The following is a 21,219-nucleotide window of genomic DNA, read 5'->3' on the forward strand; positions in this document are numbered from 1 at the left end:
ATAAATAAATATATATTTTTTAAAAAGGACACATGAAACATACATTCTCTGAGTCCTGCAAGTCTAAATGGCTTTTCAGAAATTTCTCAATTCACAATCGGACTGAGGATAGAATTCTAAATTCAAAATAATGTTTCCTAATGTGATACATTATTGATTGTTATATAAACTTAAAATAATTGGTTTTTCCACTTCTTATACACTCTGCTAGTCTGGGAAATGTACCAAAAGACAGCATTGTTAAATATTTCATGACTTTTTGAAATACTTACTATTTTTGTTTTAGAAAAGTTTCTTGGTTGATGCAAAATCCAAGTTGTAGGGTTAGAGAACTGGCATTAGAAATCTTCCAAAACAAAGGCTTTCAAAAAGGAACTCTAATAAACAATGTTGCTAATGTTCTTGAATTAAAAGGAAATATTACAGGGCTTCCCTGGTGGCGCAGTGGTTGAGAATCCGTCTGCCAATGCAGGGGACATGGGTTCGAGCCCTGGTCTGGGAGGATCCCACATGCCGCGAAGCAACTAGGTCCGTGAGCCACAGCTACTGAGCCTGCGCGTCTGGAGCTTGTGCTCCGCAACAAGAGAGGCCGCGATAGTGAGTGGCCCCCGCTTGCCGCAACTAGGGAAAGCCCTCGCACAGAAATGAAGACCCAACACAGCCAAAAATAAATAAATAAATAATAAAAATAAAGGAATTCCTTTTAAAAAAAAAGGAAATATTACATATTTTGTGCACGATGCTTTTTTAAAAATATTTATTTATTTATTTATTTATTTATGGCTGTATTGGGTCTTCGTTGCTGCGTGGGGGGCTTTCTCTAGTTGCGGCGAGCGGGGGCTACTCTTCCTTGTGGTGCATGGATTTCTCATTGCGGTGGCTTCTCTTGTTGCAGAGCACGGGCTATAGGTGTGCGGGCTTCAGTAGTTGCGACACGCAGGCTCAGTAGTTGTGGCTCGTGGGCTCTATAGCGCAGGCTCAGTAGTTGTGGCGCACGGGCTTAGTTGCTCCGCGGCATGTGGGATCTTCCCGGACCAGGGCACGAACCTGTGTCCCCTGCACTGGCAGGCAGATTCTTAACCACTGCACCACCAGGGAAGTCCCACGATGCTTTTTAATTAATTATTTTTTAATTGAAATATAGTTGACCTACAATATTATGTCAGTTTCAGGTGTACTACATAGTTATTTGACATTTGCATATGTTACAAAATGATCACCACTGTAAGTCTAGTAACCATCTGTCCCCAGTTATTACAATATTATTGACCATATTCCTTATGTCATATACTATGTTTTTTGTTTAAAGTGAAGTTTTCCCCCAAAATCATTTCCTTCCAAATATTTAAGATATTGCTGCATTGTCTTCCAGCTTCTTTCACCTGACTGCTGCACCATCTGATTCTCATTACCAGATGCATATGTATGTACGTATTTATTTATCTTCCTACCTACTACCTACCTACCTACCTACCTGTCTACTTGCATACCGACCGCTGTCTGTCTACCTATCTACCCACCCACCCACTCACCCACCCGTCTATCTCTCTCTCCCTCCCTCCCTATCTGTACCTAAATTCCTTTACTTTCCTATAGGTGGCGCTGCAGAGGAGGGCAGAGCAGAGCACGCCCCACTGTAGCAGGAGAGACTTCCCCAGTAGGGGGCGTAGCCCATAGGTGCTGGGTCTCGGAGAGCCGTACGCAACGTCAGGGGCGGGAACAACTCTCGCCCCGCCCCTGCCATCTGAGGCGCCCTATGATTGGAGGGAGGAGCCATCACTTGGCAGTGCCGTTGGGGTGGGAGGAAGAGGGTTTCGGCCGAAGGTGACGCTGAGGCGACGGAGGTGCGGAGAGCAGAGTGGGCCGTGAGTGAGAGCGAGCCACGGCAGCACTTTAGGCGCTCTCCCCCACCTCTCTGCGGTGAATGGCGGCGGGATGGAGCACGAGGGGAGCGGCGACAGCGGGGGGTCGGCCGGGCTCCTGCAGCAGATCCTCAGCCTGAAGCTCGTGCCGCGCGTGGGCAACGGGACCTTGTGCCCTAACTCCACTTCTCTCTGCTCCTTCCCAGGTACCGGCCCCACCCCGCGCCTGCGCACTGCGTGCCACGCCGCGGCCGCCCGGCTGCGCGGCGGCGCCCCTTCCCCGGCGAGCGGACTGGTACCCCGCCGTCCCGCCCGCTGGGGGCTGTTTTTCTCTTGGAAGAAGGTTCCCTCTCCCTCGGCCGAGAGCTGGGGGCCTTAACCCCTCCCACCGTCGCTTCCTTGCCGGCCCCTCGGGCCAGGCCACCCCGAGCCCGCGCTGGGGACCCGTCAGTGAAGGGAGCTCAGTCACCGCCCGAACTGATCTTGCTCTTAGGAGTTTCCAGACGTCTGCCCCAGGTTCAGACATGAAGTCGGCAGAGCCCTGTAGGCGGCCGTCCCTCCTTGTATGGGGCACTGGAGGCGGTCATCCCCGCCCAGCCCCTTTCGTCCGCGCCGGCCTCTCGGCTTTCCCAGCTCGGACAGCGCACGGTCCCGGCCGGACTGAGAGCCGTCAGTCAGAACTCACACACCCTTTGTTTCTAGTGTAGCCCAACCCCTTTACGAGGGGAGGAGGTCTGCCGATCGCTACCACCCAAGTTCAAATCCACCCCCTCCACCAGCTTCTCTTTCTAGGAATCACTTTCTGAGACCTGTTGCCGAGCCTCCCACTCATGCGTTCGAGGTCTTTGATGCAGCTTCTTTTTGATTCTTACACCCACTGGAGATTCTGCTGGGTCTGAGAGCAGGGTTTTTAAAAATTAGAAATCGAGGTAGAAAGCTATCGTGTTCAGAAAACTGAGAGGAGGAGAAATTACTTGGGAAGGCCGAAAATAAAGCCTTTGACGGGAGAGCACGGTTGTGTGTTGGCCCTTTAAAGGCAAGAAGGCTGAGATAGGGGTGATTGAAGGGTGAGGTTGGGCTCTCCCGCAAAGCTGGCAGATACCTTGACTCAGTAAACAATGCGAGAACCGGCCTGAGACCTGCAAAGGAAGGAGGGTTGGATTACTGACTGCAGTTGTAAACAAGGCACCTGTGGTTTCTCTTTCGCTGGGCAGCGACTGCCAGGCGCCATTCAGCGGACACCAGGGACTTGATGTGTATTACCTTCCTAGTATTTTCCCGGACAGGTTTGTGAAATAGTTAATAAGATAACCGTGTTGGGGCAGATGCAGATGTTAGCTTGAAATCATGCCTAAAATGATAATCTGGCAAAAGGCATCAAAAGGTACTAAGATCACATTTGACAGTGACAACAGAAATATATGGCATTCTGGAGACACTGTCCAAAAAATGAAATGTTCATGCAGTCTGGAGGCAGTACTGAACTGGATCGGTCTGTTTTCATTGTTTCCTTACTTCTCCCACAACTCTTTATTTGGAAAATTTTCAAACCTACTGAAAAATTGAAATGATAGTATAACCAATATCTATATGCCCTTTACTTAGATTCATTATTAACATTTTGATTCTTTCACTTCCTCTCTAAATATATATATGCATACACATAACATTTTTACTTTCTGCGAGCCTTTTGAAAGGAAGTTACAGAAGCGACAACGCTTGACGCCTAATATTTCAGCACGTATCATTTAAAATGAAGACATTTTCTGCCACAACAAAAAAAACACATCACACCCAAGAAATTTAACATTGATAGAATATTATCTAATATATTGGCCTTATTTAGATTTTCCCAATTTTCCCAGTTGTTCAAATAATGTCATTTTTAGCTTTTTTCCTTTTTTTTTTTTAATTTATTTTTTAATTTTGGTTGCGCCGGATCTTCATTGCAGTATGTGGGACTTCTTAGTTGCGGCATACGAACTCTTAGTTGCGGCATGCATCTGGGATCTAGTTCCCTGACCAGGGATCAGACCTGGGCCCTCTGCATTAGGAGCATGGAGTCTTACCCACTGGACCACCAGAGAAGTCCCTCCTTTGTTTTTTTTTAAATTCCAGGATCTAATCAAGGGTCCCACATTGCATTTAGTTGTCATGTCTCTTTAGTCTTGTTGAATCTAGAACAGTTCTTCCATCCTTGTTTCAGTTTCTTGAGACAGACATTTTTGAAGTCCAGGCTAATTGTTTCATAGACTATTCCATAATCTAAATTATCTCATTTTTTTCTTCATGATTAGATTCAGATTAAATATTTTTGTTCAGAATGCTGCCTACACAGGTGATGTTGTCCACTTCCCAGGGCACCTCATCAGGAGACATTTAGTGTCAGTTTGTACCTTTATTGATAACACTAGGTTTAATCATTTGGTGAAGATGGTGTTTATCAGATCTGTCCACTGTAAGGGTACCTTAATCCTTTTGTAATAAATCATGTGAGGTGATACTTTGAAACTGAATATTCTGTTCAATGTGTCTCGCTTTTAGTTGCCTTTTCTTTCTCTAAGAAAAGATTGAGATAAGTGGATTTGGAACAATAGTTTTAACATGTCATAGTAGAGAATCTGTAGCTAAGTGAATTGTTTTGCTTTCAGCAATTGTTCTGAAATATTAAACTGCAGTATGTATTTGAGTTTATGGGAACTTCTTTGAATATATAACTTGGGGGTGGTGATCACCGGGGATCATTCATTTAGCAGGTAGGTATACGTTGGTCAAGTGCAGGCTCTGGGCTGGGGGTATAAACATGCATGAGATAAAGCCGTTGACCGCAAGCTGATCAGAATGTGATGGGTAAACACATTGGGTAAACACACAGCCTCCCTGCTATATCTCTTCCTTAGCTGGAATGGACAGTAAGTGCATGAACTGTAATCCTTTTGGAGGCACCAAAGCCTGCTGACAGTGAATGTCGTTCACTGCCCTGATTCTGGAATTGTTTCTATTTTGGCCCCACAGAAAAGGTTCCTTGCATTTTATGCCAACTCGATATGGCAAAATCATTGCTCTGAAATAGTCTGTGGTTTATCACTGTTAGGAAGCTTTGAATTGATGAATTGATTTTTTTTAAACCTGCATTTGCAATTTAGCTATTTAGGTTCCTGCCTAACCCTCCTTATTGCAAGTTGTTCAGATTTCTTTTGTTGTTGGTGGTGTCATTTTTAACAAATCTGAGTGCTATGAAAGGCAGATTTTTTTTTTTTCCTGTATCAGGAATAACATTCACTTTCTGAAGGTGTGAATTTCATTATACCTTCAGTGTCAAAGTGTATCTTCTGATAAACTAAAACTCGCTAATGTTTTGGTTGTGCTGTTGTTGGAATCAAGAATAGGTCACACTTGGATCAGTCATTTACTCATTCAGTCAACAAATATTTACTCAGTGTCTATTGTGTGTCTGTTGTTTTCTAGGCTCCAAGTAAAGGTGTGTTAGTAAACAAAACAAAAGAACTTTCATTCTAAAGGGGAGAGAGAAAACAAAATTTAAAAGTATGGAAAAGACCAACATAACATTGTGAAGCAACTATACTCCAATAAAAATTTTTTTTTAAAAGTATGGAAAGGAACAGATGGTGGTGAGTGTAAGACAGGGTAGGGGGATAGTAAGTGGCAGGTGTTGTGTGTCAAGTGGAATGATGTTTTACTTAAGGTCACAAGGAGGCCCTCTATGATGGTGCCATTGGAGAAGAAATCTGAAGGGAATGAGGAACAAGCCACGCAGCCGTTGGGAGAAGAGCCTTGTGGGCGAGGGGCAGCAGGTTCAGAGGCCCTGGGACCGGAGCTTGTTAAGCAACATGAAGGAGGCCAGTGCAGTGGGTGGAACAGGGTGGGCAAGGCAGGGAGAGGAAGTGAGGTCAGATCCCAGAAAGCCATATTAGAGGGTTTTGAGCAGAGGAAGGATGATCTGACTTACTTTTTTTTTTTTAAAGTATACAATTTAATGATTTTTTGCAGAGTTTGCAACCATCACAAAAAGCAACTTTAGAATATTTTCATCACCCCAACAGGAAAACTTGTTCCCATTAGCACTGGCTTTCTGGCTTTGTGTGGAGAAATAGATGGAAGGCCAGATCAGGACAGATAAGATCTAGCCAGGCTAGGCCCAAGAGACCCTTGGGATTGAGGCAGGCCAGAGGGGCACACAGAAACAAGGGATGAGTGGGCAGTTAGGCAATGGCCTCAGGAGAGAGGTGGCAGCCCACTGCTGGTAGTCCTGGTGGGCAAGTCATCACTGTTAGGAGAGGAAGAGTGTCTAGGAAAAACTCGCTGTTTTCCTTTACTCTCACACTGCTGCTACACTCAAACACTTCTGGCGCCAGATGTGTGGTTTTTCCATGCATCAAGCAATTCTGGGACACCAGTTGGGTGTCCTACAATTCAATTCAGTTCTGACACTGGCTACCTGGAGTCAGCATCCAATCCCACAGGTTAAAGGCTCAGTTCCACAAGACTGCCCCAACCCCCAACTTCAGATGCCAGTCAAAAGTCCAGGTTGTCCCATGTGCTTCTGACCAGCTGAGGTTCCCATGTCCTCCTTCTCGTTCAATTATTTTGCTAGAGCAGCTCATAGAATTCAGGAAAACAGTTTACTTATTAGGTTACTGGTATATTACCAAGGATATTAAAGGTTGGAAATGAACACCGGATAGAGAGGTGCATAGGGTGAAGTCTGGAAGGGTCCCCAAGCACAGGCGCTTCTGTCCCTTTGGAGCTGGGGTGGGCCACCCTCCCAGCACATACATGTTTTCACCAACCCAGAAGCTCTCTGAACTCTGTACCTTTGGAATTTTTATGGAGGCTTCATCACCTATGCATGACCGATTATTAACTCCCTTCTAGCCTCTGTCCCCTCTCCAGAGAATGGAGGGTGGTGCTGAAAGTTCCAAGCTTATAATCATGGCTTGGTCTTTCTGGTGACCATCCAGGAGCCCACCAAGAGTTGCCTCATGAGAACAAAAGACACTCCTGGAAATTCCAAGGGATTTAGGAGCTCTGCATCAGGAACCAGGGTCAAAGACTAAGTATTAGAACAAAAGATTTTCCTAGCACCATTATCTACAAGGGTTTTAGGAGCTCTGTGTCAGGAATCAGGAGTAGAGACCAGTATATAGATGTTAGTATTTCACAAGGGAACAGCTGGATCCCCTGGCAGGTAGGTGGGGTTGGGTAAGAGAGGGGTCTCACAGTGGGCAGTGTGGACAGATGCAGGCTGATGGGCAGTTAGCATCTAGGCAGTCCAGCATCGAGTCGCAGGACTGAGTAGGACTGCAGTTCCCAGGACCAAGGCGGTTTACTTAGAACCCTGGCATCAGAGGCACTGGCTGTGCTCATACAGTTGTTTGACCTGGAACATAAGGCAGAGTGGGGCCAGCTGAAAGGATGGCTGGGTGCCAAGCCTCACGATTCCCACTTACATTTCTGCTGATTGGGGCCGGGTTGGTCTTGAGGCCTTGCTTGGAAATGAGGTGACTCAGCTGTGGAGGCTAGAGGGCTGGGGAGCCAGCCGTTACAAACCCCTTTTGTTAACACAGGACTCACCTAGAGGATTCTGAAATCTGTGTGGCTTTTATCTTTAACTCAAATATCTGTCTGAAAAATATTCTTAAAGATACAAACACCCTGTGGGCAGGGATCTTTGTCTTTTTAAAATTTTTGTTTTTGTTGTTCACTGACGTGCCCGGCATATGGAATGGGCTCAGTAAGTATTATATTTGCTGAATGAATGAACTCCCAGTGCTTGTATTAGTTTGCTATTGCTACTGAAACAACTTAGGACAAATTTAGTGGCTTGTCATCCTACGGTCCTGGAGGTCAGAAGTCCAAAATGGGTCAGCAGAGCTGCCTTCCTTCTGAAGGCTCTAGGGAGAATTTGTTTTCTTGTCTTTTCCAGCTTCTAGAGGTCACCTGCATCCTTTGGCCTATGGCTCCTTCCTCTATCTTTAAAGCCAGCAGCATAGCATCTTCAAATCTCTCTGACTCTGACGCTCTTACAAGAACCCTTGATTACATTAGGCCCACCTATAAAATCCAGGCTAACCCCCACCATCCCAAGATGCTTAATCTAATCACACCTGCACACTCCCTTTTGTTATGTAAGGTCGCATTTTCATAGGCTCTGGGGTTGAGGATGTGGGCATCTTTGGGGCCTCTTCTGTCACCAGTGCTTAGTCTGATTTCCCCTTATAATCTTTTTTTTTTTTTTTATGAAACCACTTCGATGGCAGTTTCTCTTTTTTTAAATTTATTTATTTATTTACTTTTGGCTGTGTTGGGTCTTCGTTGCTATGTGCGGGCTTTCTCTAGTTGCGGCGAGGGGGGGCTGCTTTTCATTGCGGTGCATGGGCTTCTCATCGCGGTGGCTTCTCTTGTGCGCTCTAGGTGCGCGGGCTCAGTAGTTGTGGCATGTGGGCTCAGTAGTTGTGGCACACGGGCTTTGTTGCTCCGTGGCATGTGTGATCTTCCCAGACCAGGGCTCGAACCCGTGTCCCCTGCATTGGCAGGCAGATTCTTAACCACTGCTCCACCAGGGAAGTCCCTCTCCTTATAATCTTTTATTTCAGATTAATAACCTGATTTATTCTTCAACATGGGGAAATGACGTGACTTTAGCTGCCAGAGTAAACAAAGCTGAAGATAATGCACTTTATTTGAAAGTGAACAAGGAAATACTATAAGATATGTAGACAAAGATTTTTGACCGTGTGTTGACCCAGGGGAATGAAAAGTACTATATGATAATCAATAAATAGCTATTAAATAGATGGCAAATTAAGGCGCAGTAGATTAAAGGGAAATCACTTAGTTTTTAAAAAATGTTTTATTGATTGAGGTTTGCCTTAGCTGTTACAGTCCTGTAATAATCCCATCCATCTGAAAAGTGTTTTATAAATTGTACTACTCATCTAGTGTAATACAGCCTTTTTTTCCTACTTAGAGTGACTTAAGTGATGCGATATAAAATATGTAGGCACTGAGCTAGCTGATGGATGTAGCTCAGGGTTATAGGAAGGTGCATGGTGCTTCTCCTTCTCAGAGACTCAGGGAGGAGCGAACCTGCTGTGCCAGATCTTGTTTGCAAACAGATTCCTTTCAGCTTTCAGGAAAATCGACATATGAGTTGATAGCCCAGCAGGCCTCCTTGGGCAGGTGCTGTGCTCCAGAGAAGTGGGAACAGGTGAGTGATGTCTGCTAAGGCTGCTAGAACAAAATACCACAGACTGAGTGGCTTAAACAACAGAAGTATATTTTCTCTCAGTTCTGGAGACTGGAAGTCCAAGATGAGGGTGCCGGCATGGTCAGGTTGTGGTGAGGGCCCTCTTGGGCCACCTTCTTGATATGTCCTCACATGATGGGGAGAGAAAGAGAACAAGAGACAGAGAGAGAGATCTCTCTTCCTCTTATAAGGCCACAGTCCTGTCGGATTAGGGCTGCCGCACATGAATTCAGTCCATAGCAGTTGAGTAGAACACCCGAGTGTCCAGACCCACTTTTATTGAAGTTACCAACTTAGTGTGTCTCTGGCAGATCAAGGCCTCACCTGCCAGTTCACTGCCCCGATGGTTCTGTGGCAGCCAGTAAGAAGCCAAGCTCCAGCAGTGCCTTGAGTTGCTGTGGAAAGCAGTGCTTGTCTCTCAAATTTGGGGCGCTCCAGCAGAAGCCCCGTGACAGCAAGGCCCAGGAGTGGTCTCATGTCATTGGTGGCAGACAGCAGCCAAGACGGCAGCTGCTCTGGGGTCTTGGAGGCAGGTTTGTATCCCGTTTGTCCACCCCTGGGTAGTGGCATTCCTGGTGTCCTTATAGAGTTCTGTGCACACTGGGTGGTGTAATGGAGTTCAGAGTCTCTTAAGTGATTTGGGGAGGAGCTGGGAAGGACTGTGGGATTGAAGACGGGGTTACTGCTTTAGCAGGGAACTGCATGACGCTGTCCTGTGGCTTGGGGATGAGCTGGCAGTGGGTGGTACACAAGGGGGCCTTGGGTGGGGGAGGCCGGGGTGCAACAGCAGCGGCCCAGGCAGGAGGGATTTATCAGGGAGGGGCAGTACCTGAACACCAGACTCTGCAGCCTCTGGAGCTGCTGCCAAGAAGAGAGGGCAAGTCTCCTGGGCTGTGGAAGCAAGAAGGGCTGGTGCCCGAGGCTGGAAAGTAGGCTGCAGTGGTATCTGGTAGAGTAAGTCCCCTACGTATGAGTTCCGTTCCGAGAGCACGTTCGTAAGTCTAATTTGTTCGTAAGTCCAACAAAGTTAGCCTAGGTACCCAACTAACACAATCGGCTATGTAGTACTGTACTGTAATAGGTTTCATGCAAATAATACATAAACACAAAAACTAGAGACAACATTTTTAATCTTACAGTACAGTACCTTGAAAAGTACAGTAGTACAGTACAACAGCTGGCATCCAGGGGCTGGCATCGAGGGAACAGGCAAGAAGAGTTACTGACTGGAGGAGGGAGAGGAGGTGGGAGATGGTAGAGCTGAAGGATCGCCAGCAACAGGAGATGGAGGGCAAGCTGCAGTTTCACTCACGCTGATGTTGATGGAACGCATGTTCGCATCTTTGAAAGTTCTCAACTTGAAGGTTCGTGTGTAGGGGACTAACTGTACAGGTTTGTTCCTGAAGACGATGGGGACCCAAACCCTGAGGACTGAGAATCCTGCCCACAATTTCTGATAGACACTATAGACTGGAAAGGGTTTTTTTGTTTATATGTGTGTGTGTGTGTGTGTGTGTGTGTGTGTGTGTGTGTGTGTGATTCTTTTGGTGGAGGAAGAGCAGTAGTATACATATATTATTTTACATATTATACATATATTAGTTTTTTTATGTTATATATATTTAAGTTTTAAGCTTGGGACATTACTGTTTAATCACTTTATACTCCATATTGCATGATTTAGACTTGGTTTAACAATTTGCTAAACACCATCAAACAGAATAGACAAGTTTCAACAGTATTATAAAATTATTCTGAAGATGTATCTTGTTCAGCAGAAAGAAAAAGAAAACTCATACCAGTGGTTTGAAACCGTTTGTAGCTATCTGATAATTTGTCACCAGAACAGAAGTACCAAAACACCCTCAGTCGTTTGTTATTTTTAATAAGCATTGAGCCCTAGATGAGGTGTCCCTGATGTTTTATTGAGAGCCTTCCATCCAAAACAAGAGCGAGGGACTTCCCTGGTGGTCTAGCAGTTAAGACTCTGCACTCCCAATGCAGGGGACCTGGGTTCGATCCCTGGTCAGGGAACTAGATCCCACATACTGCAACTAAGAGTTTGCCTGCCACAACTAAAGATCCCGCACGCCGCAACGAAGATCCCACATGCTGCAACTAAGACCTGGAGCGGCCAAATAAATAAATATTAAAAAAAAAAAAAGGACTTCCCTGGTGGCGCAGTGGTTGAGAATCTGCCTGCCAATGCAGGGGACGCGGGTTTGAGCCCTGGTCCGGGAAGATCCCACATGCCGCGGAGCAGCTAAGCCCATGCGCCACAACTACTGAGCCTGCTCTCTAGAGCCCACAAGCCACAACTACTGAAGCCCACATGCCTAGAGCCCGTGCTCCGCAACAAGAGAAGCCACCGCAATGAGAAGCCCGTGCACCGCAACAAAGAGTAGCCCCTGCTCGCCACAACTAGAGAAAGCCCGTGCGCAGCAACGAAGACCCAATGCAGTCAAAAAAAAAAAAAAAAATTAATTAAAAACAACAACAGCAACCAAGAGCGAGACATCCTAATCTAGGTGTATGTAGAATATGGTATTAATTGAAACTTTGACTTAATATGTGCAGAGAATTAGTGCAGCCATCTGTGAGAGTGTGGAGGGTGCCTGGCGGGGATTTGGCCCCACCTCTAATCACCCCTGGCTCCCTAACCCCTCCTCCCCTCCTCCCAACAAGAGTAAAAATAAATTGATTTGGGAAAAACCACACACAACAGTGTGCTTACAACTCAAATGCAGCTTCAAGAAAAGCCCCTGGCCCTCCCCTTTGCCACTGTCCCCTCTCCCCTCTCCCCCAGCCCACTGATGCTCCTCACTGGTCGCTCTTTTCTTTTTCCCCCGTTTTTTGGCTGCGCCCCACGGCATGTGGGATCTTAGTTCCCTGACCAGGGATTGAACGTGCGCCCCCTGCATTGGGAACGTGGAGTCTTATTCACTGCGCCACCAGAGAATTCCCAAGCTTTTTTTTTTTTAATTTATTTTATTTTATTTTATTATTTATTTTTGGCCGCATTGGGTCTTTGTTGCTGTGCGCAGGCTTTTTCTAGTTGCAGCGAGCAGGGGCTACTCTTCATTGCGGTGCGCAGGCTTCTCTCTCATTGCGTTGGCTTCTCTTGTTGAGGAGCACGGGCTCTAGGCATGTGGGCTTCAGTAGTTGTGGCACACAGGCTCAGTAGTTGTGGCACACAGGCTCAGTAGTTGTGGCTCGCGGGCTGTAGAGCGGAGGCTCAGTAGTTGTGGCGCACGGGCTTAGTTGCTCCGCAGGATGTGGGATCTTCCCGGACCAGGGCTCGAACCCGTGTACCCTGCATTGGCAGGCGGATTCTTAACCACTGCGCCACCAGGGAAGCCCCCGCTTTGTTTGTTTTATCAAAGTAAAAAGTGAATGGTCATAAACCCTCCCCCAGCCCATCCTATTCTCCAGAAATAACAATTTTCTATATCTTAATATACAGTAAGAGGTGGCACAGAGGGTGAGGGCGTTGCTTCCAGCGTGGATCAACCTGGGCTCTGCCTCGTGCTGCAGTGTGGACTCCAGCAAGTTTCCTCACCTCCCTCTGCTTCTGTTTCCTCATCCAAGAGTCAGAGATATTAATATGTGCTTCATAGAGCTACTTTGAGAATTACACGAGTTAATATTTGTCAAACACTTAAAACAGTGCCTGTGCTTGTTGTAAATATTTATTAAATAAACATATGTCCAGACTTTTCTGAGTAGACAGAAGCATTTACGCACATTTGTTTCTTTTGTTTTTTGTTTTCACAAAAACAGGATCTTATTCTACATACTATTCTGAAACTTACGTTTTTTTACTTCCCAATGTGGCTTGGGCATCTTACCCCATCAGTATTTAAAGAGCTGCTCCTATTTTTATTGATTGTGTAACGTTTCATTATGCGGATGCACCATAACATGTTTCACAAGTCCTCCATCGACAGACATGCAGTTGGTGTCTAGTTTTTGCCAGTACAGATAGTGCTGTCAGGAACCTCGTGACCTTGTCCTTGCCCTTGTGTATTCCTGGAAGTAAAATCACTGTGGCAAAGGGTATGCACAGTTGACTATTTTGGATACACACTTCCAATTTACCCTCCAGAGATGGCTTTCTAGTTTGTGTTCCTACTGGGAGTGTAGGTGCCACCTGTGAAATACTGTGCTGACAACCCTTTACTGCTCAAAAAACCTTTGATGGTACCTTCTAGGGCTTACATGTTGAAGTCCTTAGTTTGGCCTTCAAAGCCCACCGTAATGTGACCCCATCTATCTTTGCGTCCTTAACTACTGTTACTCTTTTTTTTTTTTTTTAAGTCATGTTCCTTGCTTTTTTTTTTTTTTAATTAATTAATTTATTTATTTATTTATTTTTGGCTGTGTTGGGTCTTCGTTTCTGTGCGAGGGCTTTCTCTAGTTGCGGCAAGCGGGGGCCACTCTTCATCGCGGTGCGCGGGCCTCTCACTATCGCGGCCTCTCTTGTTGCGGAGCACAGGCTCCAGACGCGCAGGCTCAGTAATTGTGGCTCACGGGCCTAGTTGCTCCGCGGCATGTGGGATCTTCCCAGACCAGGGCTCGAACCCGTGTCCCCTGCATTGGCAGGCAGATTCTCAACCACTGCGCCACCAAGGAAGCCCCTACTGTTACTCTTATAAACTCTTTGCTTCAGTCAGGTCAGCGGTTTTTAACCAGGGTAATTATGCCCACAGGGGTCGTGTGACAATGTCAGGATATGTGGTTGTCACAACGGGAGAGAGTGCTACCAGCATCCCGAGGGTAGAGGCCAGGGGTGTTGCTCCACATCCTGCAGTCGACAGCCTCCCACAACAAAGAGTTAAATGGTTCAGACGTCAGTAGTGCTGTGGTGCAGAAACCCCAGTTGAGCTGTTGACTGATCTTTAAAATTGCCTGTTACTTACCTGCCTCAAGTGCAGGGATGGACAACAGATTTCATCTAGTGTGACACCTTCATTATATCCATATATGGGTAAAGAGCTCTCTTGAGAATTCTGAAGCCATGCCTGGGCCCACTGGGGGAAAATGTTATGTCTGCCATTTGCTAAATCGTAAAGTCATAAGGGCAGGATGGTATCTCCTCTTTTTTTTGTATTTTCCAAGATATCTCATGCATAGGTTTGTATACATAGTTGTTGGACAAATATTTTAATGTTTCCTGAGTTACTGTCATCCTAAGAGGGACAGAATCAGCTCCTCTTCTAACCTGCCCTCTCACTTGCCATTTGGCCTTAAGCGAAACATTTACATATTCTGGTATTTATTTCATGTCTTAAAGAGCTTTGATACCCTAATAGGAGATGATGGGTTGATATTTACTGCATTGTCTTGAAAATGATTGTTGAATGAATGTAATTGTATATAGAGCTTTTCCATTTGAGATGACTGAATAATCAAGAAGGCAGGGATGGTCATCAGGCATTGACTGCATAGCACCCTATCAGTGGTACTTACATTTGTCCTTATGGGAGGGAAATCATTTAAGTGAATTTTCAAATCTGGGTGAACCTTTTCTTCAGTGTTTGGGAGTACCGGTAGCTTGTCAGGGGTTGGCCAACCTTTTCTGTAAAGGGCCAGATTGTAAATATTTTAGGCTTTGCAGGTCATATGGTCTCTGTCACTGTTTCAGCCCTGCTCTTGTAGCTTGAAAACAGCCATAGACAAGACTTAAATGAATGGGCATGGCTGTGTTCCAGTAAGAGTTTATGTACACAAACAGGTGGTGGCCATAGTTTACTTATCCCTCCAAAACCATCAATGTTTGGATATTTGACTGATGAACCTTCATTGCAACTGAATGGTTTTAAAAATGAAATAACTGGGCATAGTGGCTACCCCTTTGTAATGACTGCACTGGGAAAGGCGGTGATGTACAACCTTTCTTTGCTTTCCCTTGTAGAGATGTGGTATGGTGTGTTCCTGTGGGCACTGGTGTCCTCTCTCTTCTTTCATGTCCCTGCTGGATTACTGGCCCTCTTCACCCTCAGACATCACAAATATGGTAGGTTCATGTCTGTAAGCATCCTGTTGATGGGCATCGTGGGACCAATTACTGCTGGAATCTTGACAAGTATGTTAGACATTAAAATACAGTCAAAATGTTTCATTTGACTAGTTAGTTAATTTTAGGAACCACTTTAGAAACATGTCTCAGTGAGATGAAGAAGAAAGAGTGATCTTTAACCACAGATCCTGTTTTTTTTATGTATTGTTTTTTTTCTCACCCCAGTCCCCCCCTTATTTGGCCAACATCTTTGACTTACTGAGTCAGATTTTGTCTCGCTGGCTTCAGGGAAGCCATGTTAAGCTTTGTGAGACAGATCTTGTGAAATAGGTCACTAGCAAAAGAAGATATTTGTCTTTTTGGAAGCTACTCCTCCTTTCTCTTCAGCTGTCACTTCACTGATTTGTGACCTTGCAAGCTGGTTGACAAATTACTTCCACTCATCCAGGTGTAGTTATTTTAAGGATGGAAGAATAATTCTAATGACAAGAATTATTATTTAGAAAAGTACCTGGTTGTTTTTTCCTCTCAGGACTTTCTGAATAAGAATTGGAGTAACATTCATAATTATAAATTATTTTTACCTGTCTGGTGTTTTTTTGGGGGGAGGTGTGGCTTTTGCTCATGTCAAAGGGATGAGAATAAGTTTAAATCATTTTTAAGCTCATAATGAAATATAAATAACATGTATATTCTATATAAATTAAAAATTATAAGAAAGCAAAAATAAAAATCCTCCATTACTGCATTCCTAAGTGGTATCCACAGTTTGCATTTTAGTGTATGCTTTCAGACTTTTTTCTAGGTATACATGTAAACAGAAATTTTTTTCACTGTGAATTTAAACCTTGAGCTTCAAGCAGAAATCTCCCTCTCTGACTTGAGGGATTTTGGGGGGGACAAGGTGGCCTAGTTTCTCTGTGTTCCATAGATGATGAAACCTTTGTGATAACACGGGGGAGGAGGCCAGTTTTCTCCTGTTTGCATTAAGGAGTTTCCATAACTGGCCTTAAAAAATATTTTTAACTGTATCACCTACTGCTATCTTTAGAGACCCTCTGCTCCAGTTTCCTTGCTGGATTACTGTTCCCCAGGACCTGTTTCAGATTTCTCATCAGTAAAATAGGGATGCTGTGTGATGACTAATTGAAAAAATGTGAATATAAAATACTTAACCAGAATATCTACCACATAGTAATTGTGCAGTAAATGTCGTGTTCATGTCCTTCTTCGACTCTAGTGCATACAATCTATTCCCTTCCCATTTGCTGCTCCTTCTGGTTTGCTTTTTCCTGTCTTCCCTTAATCATCCAAATCCCACTTTGGGACCCAGTTCAACTTCTTTAAGCTTCTTCCGACTCAACCCACTTTTTTTGGAGACAAATTACAAAGGGGCCCAATGGAACATGTGCCTTTCAGATGTTAGTAGCACAGTGTTTGTGCATTGCCTCTGGCGGTGGGCATTTCAAAGTCACAAATGTTCCTGGCAACCAACACAGGTATTGATTAGTATTGTTCTTTCTTCTCCTTAAAATATGTCAATATACCATCACATCACATTTGTAAAAGATGTAGACACTTGATTGAAACACTATATTTCATCTTGCATTACTCAGAATCTACTTCATGTTTGTGTTTCTGTCTTGTGTCTCCAGCTAGCTTCTGTGATCAAGGAGAATTCCGTTTGGAGCATTTTGAGGTGGGGCGGGGGGCGGTTGGGCGGTCATCTGAGATGTTTGGATCTGTTATTTTCAAACTATTGAAATCTTGACTTTCTTTGTACAACGCTGAGTCCCTGTGAGCAATTCAGGGTACCTGGGTAGAGAGAGATGTTTGTTTTGTTTTGTTTACTCAATTTCTAGGAAGTTACAGTGACTAACATAATAAAAACGATTAATGATGTGGGTAACAGAAAGGACTCCCCAAGTATCCCTCACCTCTCGCCCTTTGAATGAATAGCAACTTGATAGGCTTAGGGTCCCCCTCTTTTCCTTTTCCCACCCCTTTCTCCATCCATTTCTTGAGGGGAACTCTGAGTATGGTACAAAGTAGAGTGGGGTTTCCCTGTGGCTGCTCCTGAAATATTTCTTGCTCAGTCCCACAGGGAAGATTCTTTGTCATTTATTGCCAAGAATTTGTTAGGTACCTGTTAAATGCATGCGGAATAAGAGATGTTTTTGAGTTTGTAATCAGGTTACATGGAAATCGCCGTCTTTGTGATTTCGGCTATGACTTCCAGGTGATTTTATTCAATAAATCTAGGAGACTCTCAGTTTAAAGGATTCACTTTTCAACACCTAAAAACACTTGTCAGTGATTTGCAAACCATATAAGGAATACTTAAAACCTAGAGTAGTCAGCAAAAAGAATAGACAAAACAAAACATTTCTGTAATGTCTAAATTTTAATGTAAAAAATTTAGAACATTCTACTGGTAGAATTTTAAGTGCTATATTTTCCTGATTATATTAACCATTTTTTTTTAAACATTCTTGAATTTTTGAACAGGTGCAGCAATTGCTGGAGTGTACCGAGCAGCAGGAAAGGAAATGATTCCATTTGAAGCCCTCACCTTGGGCACTGGACAGACGTTTTGTGTAGTGGTGGTCTCCTTTTTACGGATTTTAGCTACTCTATAGCACATACCCTTGTGCTATGATGGCGAACCTAAGTTTCATAGAATCCTCAAAAAGAATACAGTATGGAATGTGTTTTCTTAGTTCTTCAAACGGGAAGCAACTTGGATGAAAAGGTATATGAAGAACAACATTTCAGTCCTTTCTTCAATTTGAAGCTCCAGGAATTAAAGATCTCTTTGGACTCATTGTTCTCAACGAAAACAAATCAAGTTTCTTTTCTTTCTTTCTTTTTTTTTTACATATTTAATTCAGGCAGTTTTACGGGTGCACCTTTACGCAAGCCAGGTCAGCAGTGCTTCTGGGTTGGCATCCTTCACACTGAAATTTATAATGTTCTGTGAGAAAATGCAACGTTGCATATTTCAGAGAAACTATGGATCATATTAGTTTATTTCTGAGCAGAGTATACTGTACTAAAATCTAACTTGATCTAATCTTGATTAAAATTTGGCAAACTCATCTCTTGCTACATCTTCATGACAGTAAGTGCCAAGTAGGTTTTGGTTGAATATAGTGTTGTGAACAAATTTGGTGAAATTTGTTGCACACAAAAAAATCTATAACTCAAGTAGTGGCTTCGATTCCACCGTTTAAAGAAAAAGGAGCTAACTACTGAATGATGTGACATTTTTATGGATAACTATCTTGACCTCTGATTATTTAATATATTTTAAGAGATGTGAATTTGTTTTTTTGTACATTTTATCAAAATAAGCTAGATAATTGAGACTTTTTCCCCCAAAGCTCCTGTACTACCTCTTCCTATAACTTTTATTCTATTGCTTTTATTTAGTTTAATTGGAAACATACCCTATTAAATAGTTGGGAGTTGAAAATTTTCACCCAGATTGTTTAGGACACTTTTTGAACATTGAGGCACACGCACAAAAAGATACTTTAAACGTTCTGTTACTGTTTTTCTTAGTGACTTCGGTTTACTCATGGCTCTTGAAAAATTGTATAAGTGCAGCTTAAACTAGAGTTAGTGCTTATGGATTTCCTAGTCTTAATGTGGTTACCTAGTGGTGGGTCTTCAGCTCACTTCTACAGTATTGGGTATCACTCCCAGAAAGTGCCTAAAGTTTAATTTTCAGATATGCCTTCCACTGTGCCCTTTACATTTTCCTTCAAGAGGATTTATATCCTTAAAGAGAATTAAATATCAGAGTTTTTTAAAACCCAATTTTAGCTATTTTAATTTTTCTTCTAATGCCTAACTTACTTTTTCATTTAAAGGCCTGAAAACTGTAACCTTCAAAAGAAAAAGGATTGCAAAAATTATCTAACTTTATCCTTACCACCTAAACTGTTCTGTATGAAATACAATCGATGTTATCTGTTTTCAAAATAGTTTCTGGTAATTAAATCTGACATTTTTAAAGGAAAGTTTTCATTGTGAGTGTAAGGCTAACTGCCCATGAGGTCGTGTGCAGTTCTATTTGATTTAAAGCAATATGCACTCTGGCTTCTGATTAAAAACAGCCAGGAGGACCAATTTACCAGGGATAGTCAAAGAGAAAAATTACAGAGGATCACAAAAAGTAACTGGACATTTTCTTTTAACTAATCGGCCATTAGACCACTTATCAAAATTATAGTGTTATATACACATAGACTAGGTGGAAAATTACAGGAGTTGGAATGTAGGCAAATGTCTTTACAAATTCCCCAACAAGATTACTCTCCAATGGTCAAATCTTTCTTTCAAGCAAATTTTTAAGTCTTTAGTTGAAGACTCCATTTTTCAGTTCAGTGAGCTGGATCTGGAAAAGTAGCCCTTCAGTTTAAGACATTTGTTGTAGGAAATTATTTTAATTATCTCTATTGAAGGATGCCTCTTAGCATTCTCAACTAAAACATTCCTTTGGATAGAATTTCACAAATTGAACATGGGCCAGTGGTCAGTGGGCTCCTCCCCCTAAATACTAATTTTTGAACATACTGATCCATGATTTATTTGGTTTATTTTTCTTTTAGAGCCAAGACACAAAAATTAATGCATTTTGAAAGTTGTCTTTGTTTTCATCTGTTTCTTGTTTGATTATCCACTCTTTTTAAAAACTTCAAATATAAAGTGTATCTTCAAATTATTGAATGTTTCATCCATCCCAGTCTGTGAACATTCTCCTGTGAATAAATGTATATAGACTTTATATAGCTTGAGATTTGTGGCTTGAAATATTTTCAGGGAGAAACTATTTGAATGATAAGGAATGTCTATTCCCCCTTAGAGTTTATTTTTCTTTTTAATTTCTCATCTCAAATACACAATTAGTTGGGGGTGGTTGCCCAGATGAAAAAATATTGGCATTTGTGTTGAACATTTTATCTTATCACATATAGCTTCTGAGAAGTTTTGCCAACTACTGACTTTCCTAGAGACACGTTGCAACCACCCCTCCCTTAGCTGTGCATCACTTCTCCTTTTTTCTATGAGTGGGAAGGAGGCAGCCCCAACCATAAAAAGCTGATTTCTGGATTCTTTAATATTGAGGTTTTAGGGTAAAGGCGTTTCACGTAAACTTAAATCCATATACAAATGAGTAATGAATATTCCAAGATAAAGATGTCTCTTTGTGCTGTTAACTCATTTTTTTTTTTCAGCAAAACATTACCTAGGATATGTCTAAACTAGGTGAGAAAAAGTTCATGCAAATAATTATCTTTAAGCCCTTATGTTTTCTAAGTCTTTAAATTGTATGTTAGCTTTTGATTCCAAAAGCTGCTCTGGTTTGAATTAAGTTCTTATTACAACTGCAGTGCATACCAACCTTCCCTAGGAGACCATTTCCTGGAATGTGAAGTCCTAGTGCCATTAGCTGTCCACATGCAGAAGGTTCTGTGTACGTGCATTTCTTTTTTGTGCACTCTGTCAGGCTGGTTGTGGCTAAAATCAGCTCAGCTTTTTGTATTAGATTATTTCACCAAATGCTACAGTCAAAATGATCTAATCTTTGTACCATAGAAAATTATTTAAATTTTATTTTTCTACTGACATTTCTAATTCTGGTATATATGTTTATCAATAAAGAGTTACTTTTAATTCTGTGAACTAGAACTGTTATTTCTTTTTCAGTGGCCAATGAGTTTAATCTTTCGTAATAAGGTTTTCCAACTTAAGTTTTTTTTTAGTACTTAACATATATGCTTAACTGTATTTCTTTTATGTTCAACTCACTAGTTTATGGTAAAATTTTTGTCCAAAGATCTGATTAAACTGTACTTACATGTGAACTTGAGTCTTACTAACTCCACTTTGTGAGCTATATATTACCATCAAGAAGCTTTTGTATGATTACACACTGGAATGGCTGAAAGCTGATATAGTTTGTGAAAAACATGTATTGTTTCAGTAGTAAGTCCACATGAAGAGAGGCTCCCAGGTTGGTTTAGTATTCTGTGACATCATAAATCTTTTTCTGCTCTGCC

The 21,219-nt window shown here is 42.8% G+C and overlaps 1 protein-coding gene across 2 annotated transcripts; it reads left to right on the plus strand.

Moving 5' to 3' along the window:
* The first annotated feature begins 1,805 nt into the window (after positions 1 to 1,805).
* TMEM170A (transmembrane protein 170A) lies at positions 1,806 to 20,865 on the plus strand. 2 transcript variants are annotated; one of them, XM_061172948.1, is made up of 3 exons: positions 1,806 to 2,068; positions 15,047 to 15,217; positions 17,660 to 20,865. In XM_061172948.1, exons 1-3 carry the CDS (start codon positions 1,936 to 1,938, stop codon positions 17,788 to 17,790), a joined length of 435 nt encoding a protein of 144 aa, XP_061028931.1. In that variant the 5' UTR covers positions 1,806 to 1,935; the 3' UTR covers positions 17,791 to 20,865. The 2 variants fall into 2 exon arrangements, with proteins under 2 accessions (XP_061028931.1, XP_061028932.1); XM_061172949.1 differs by having other exon boundaries at positions 15,047 to 15,148.
* Positions 20,866 to 21,219: the final 354 nt, after the last annotated feature.

The sequence above is a fragment of the Eubalaena glacialis genome, chromosome 18 (genome assembly GCF_028564815.1).
Source record: "Eubalaena glacialis isolate mEubGla1 chromosome 18, mEubGla1.1.hap2.+ XY, whole genome shotgun sequence".
Classification (NCBI taxonomy): domain Eukaryota; kingdom Metazoa; phylum Chordata; class Mammalia; order Artiodactyla; family Balaenidae; genus Eubalaena; species Eubalaena glacialis.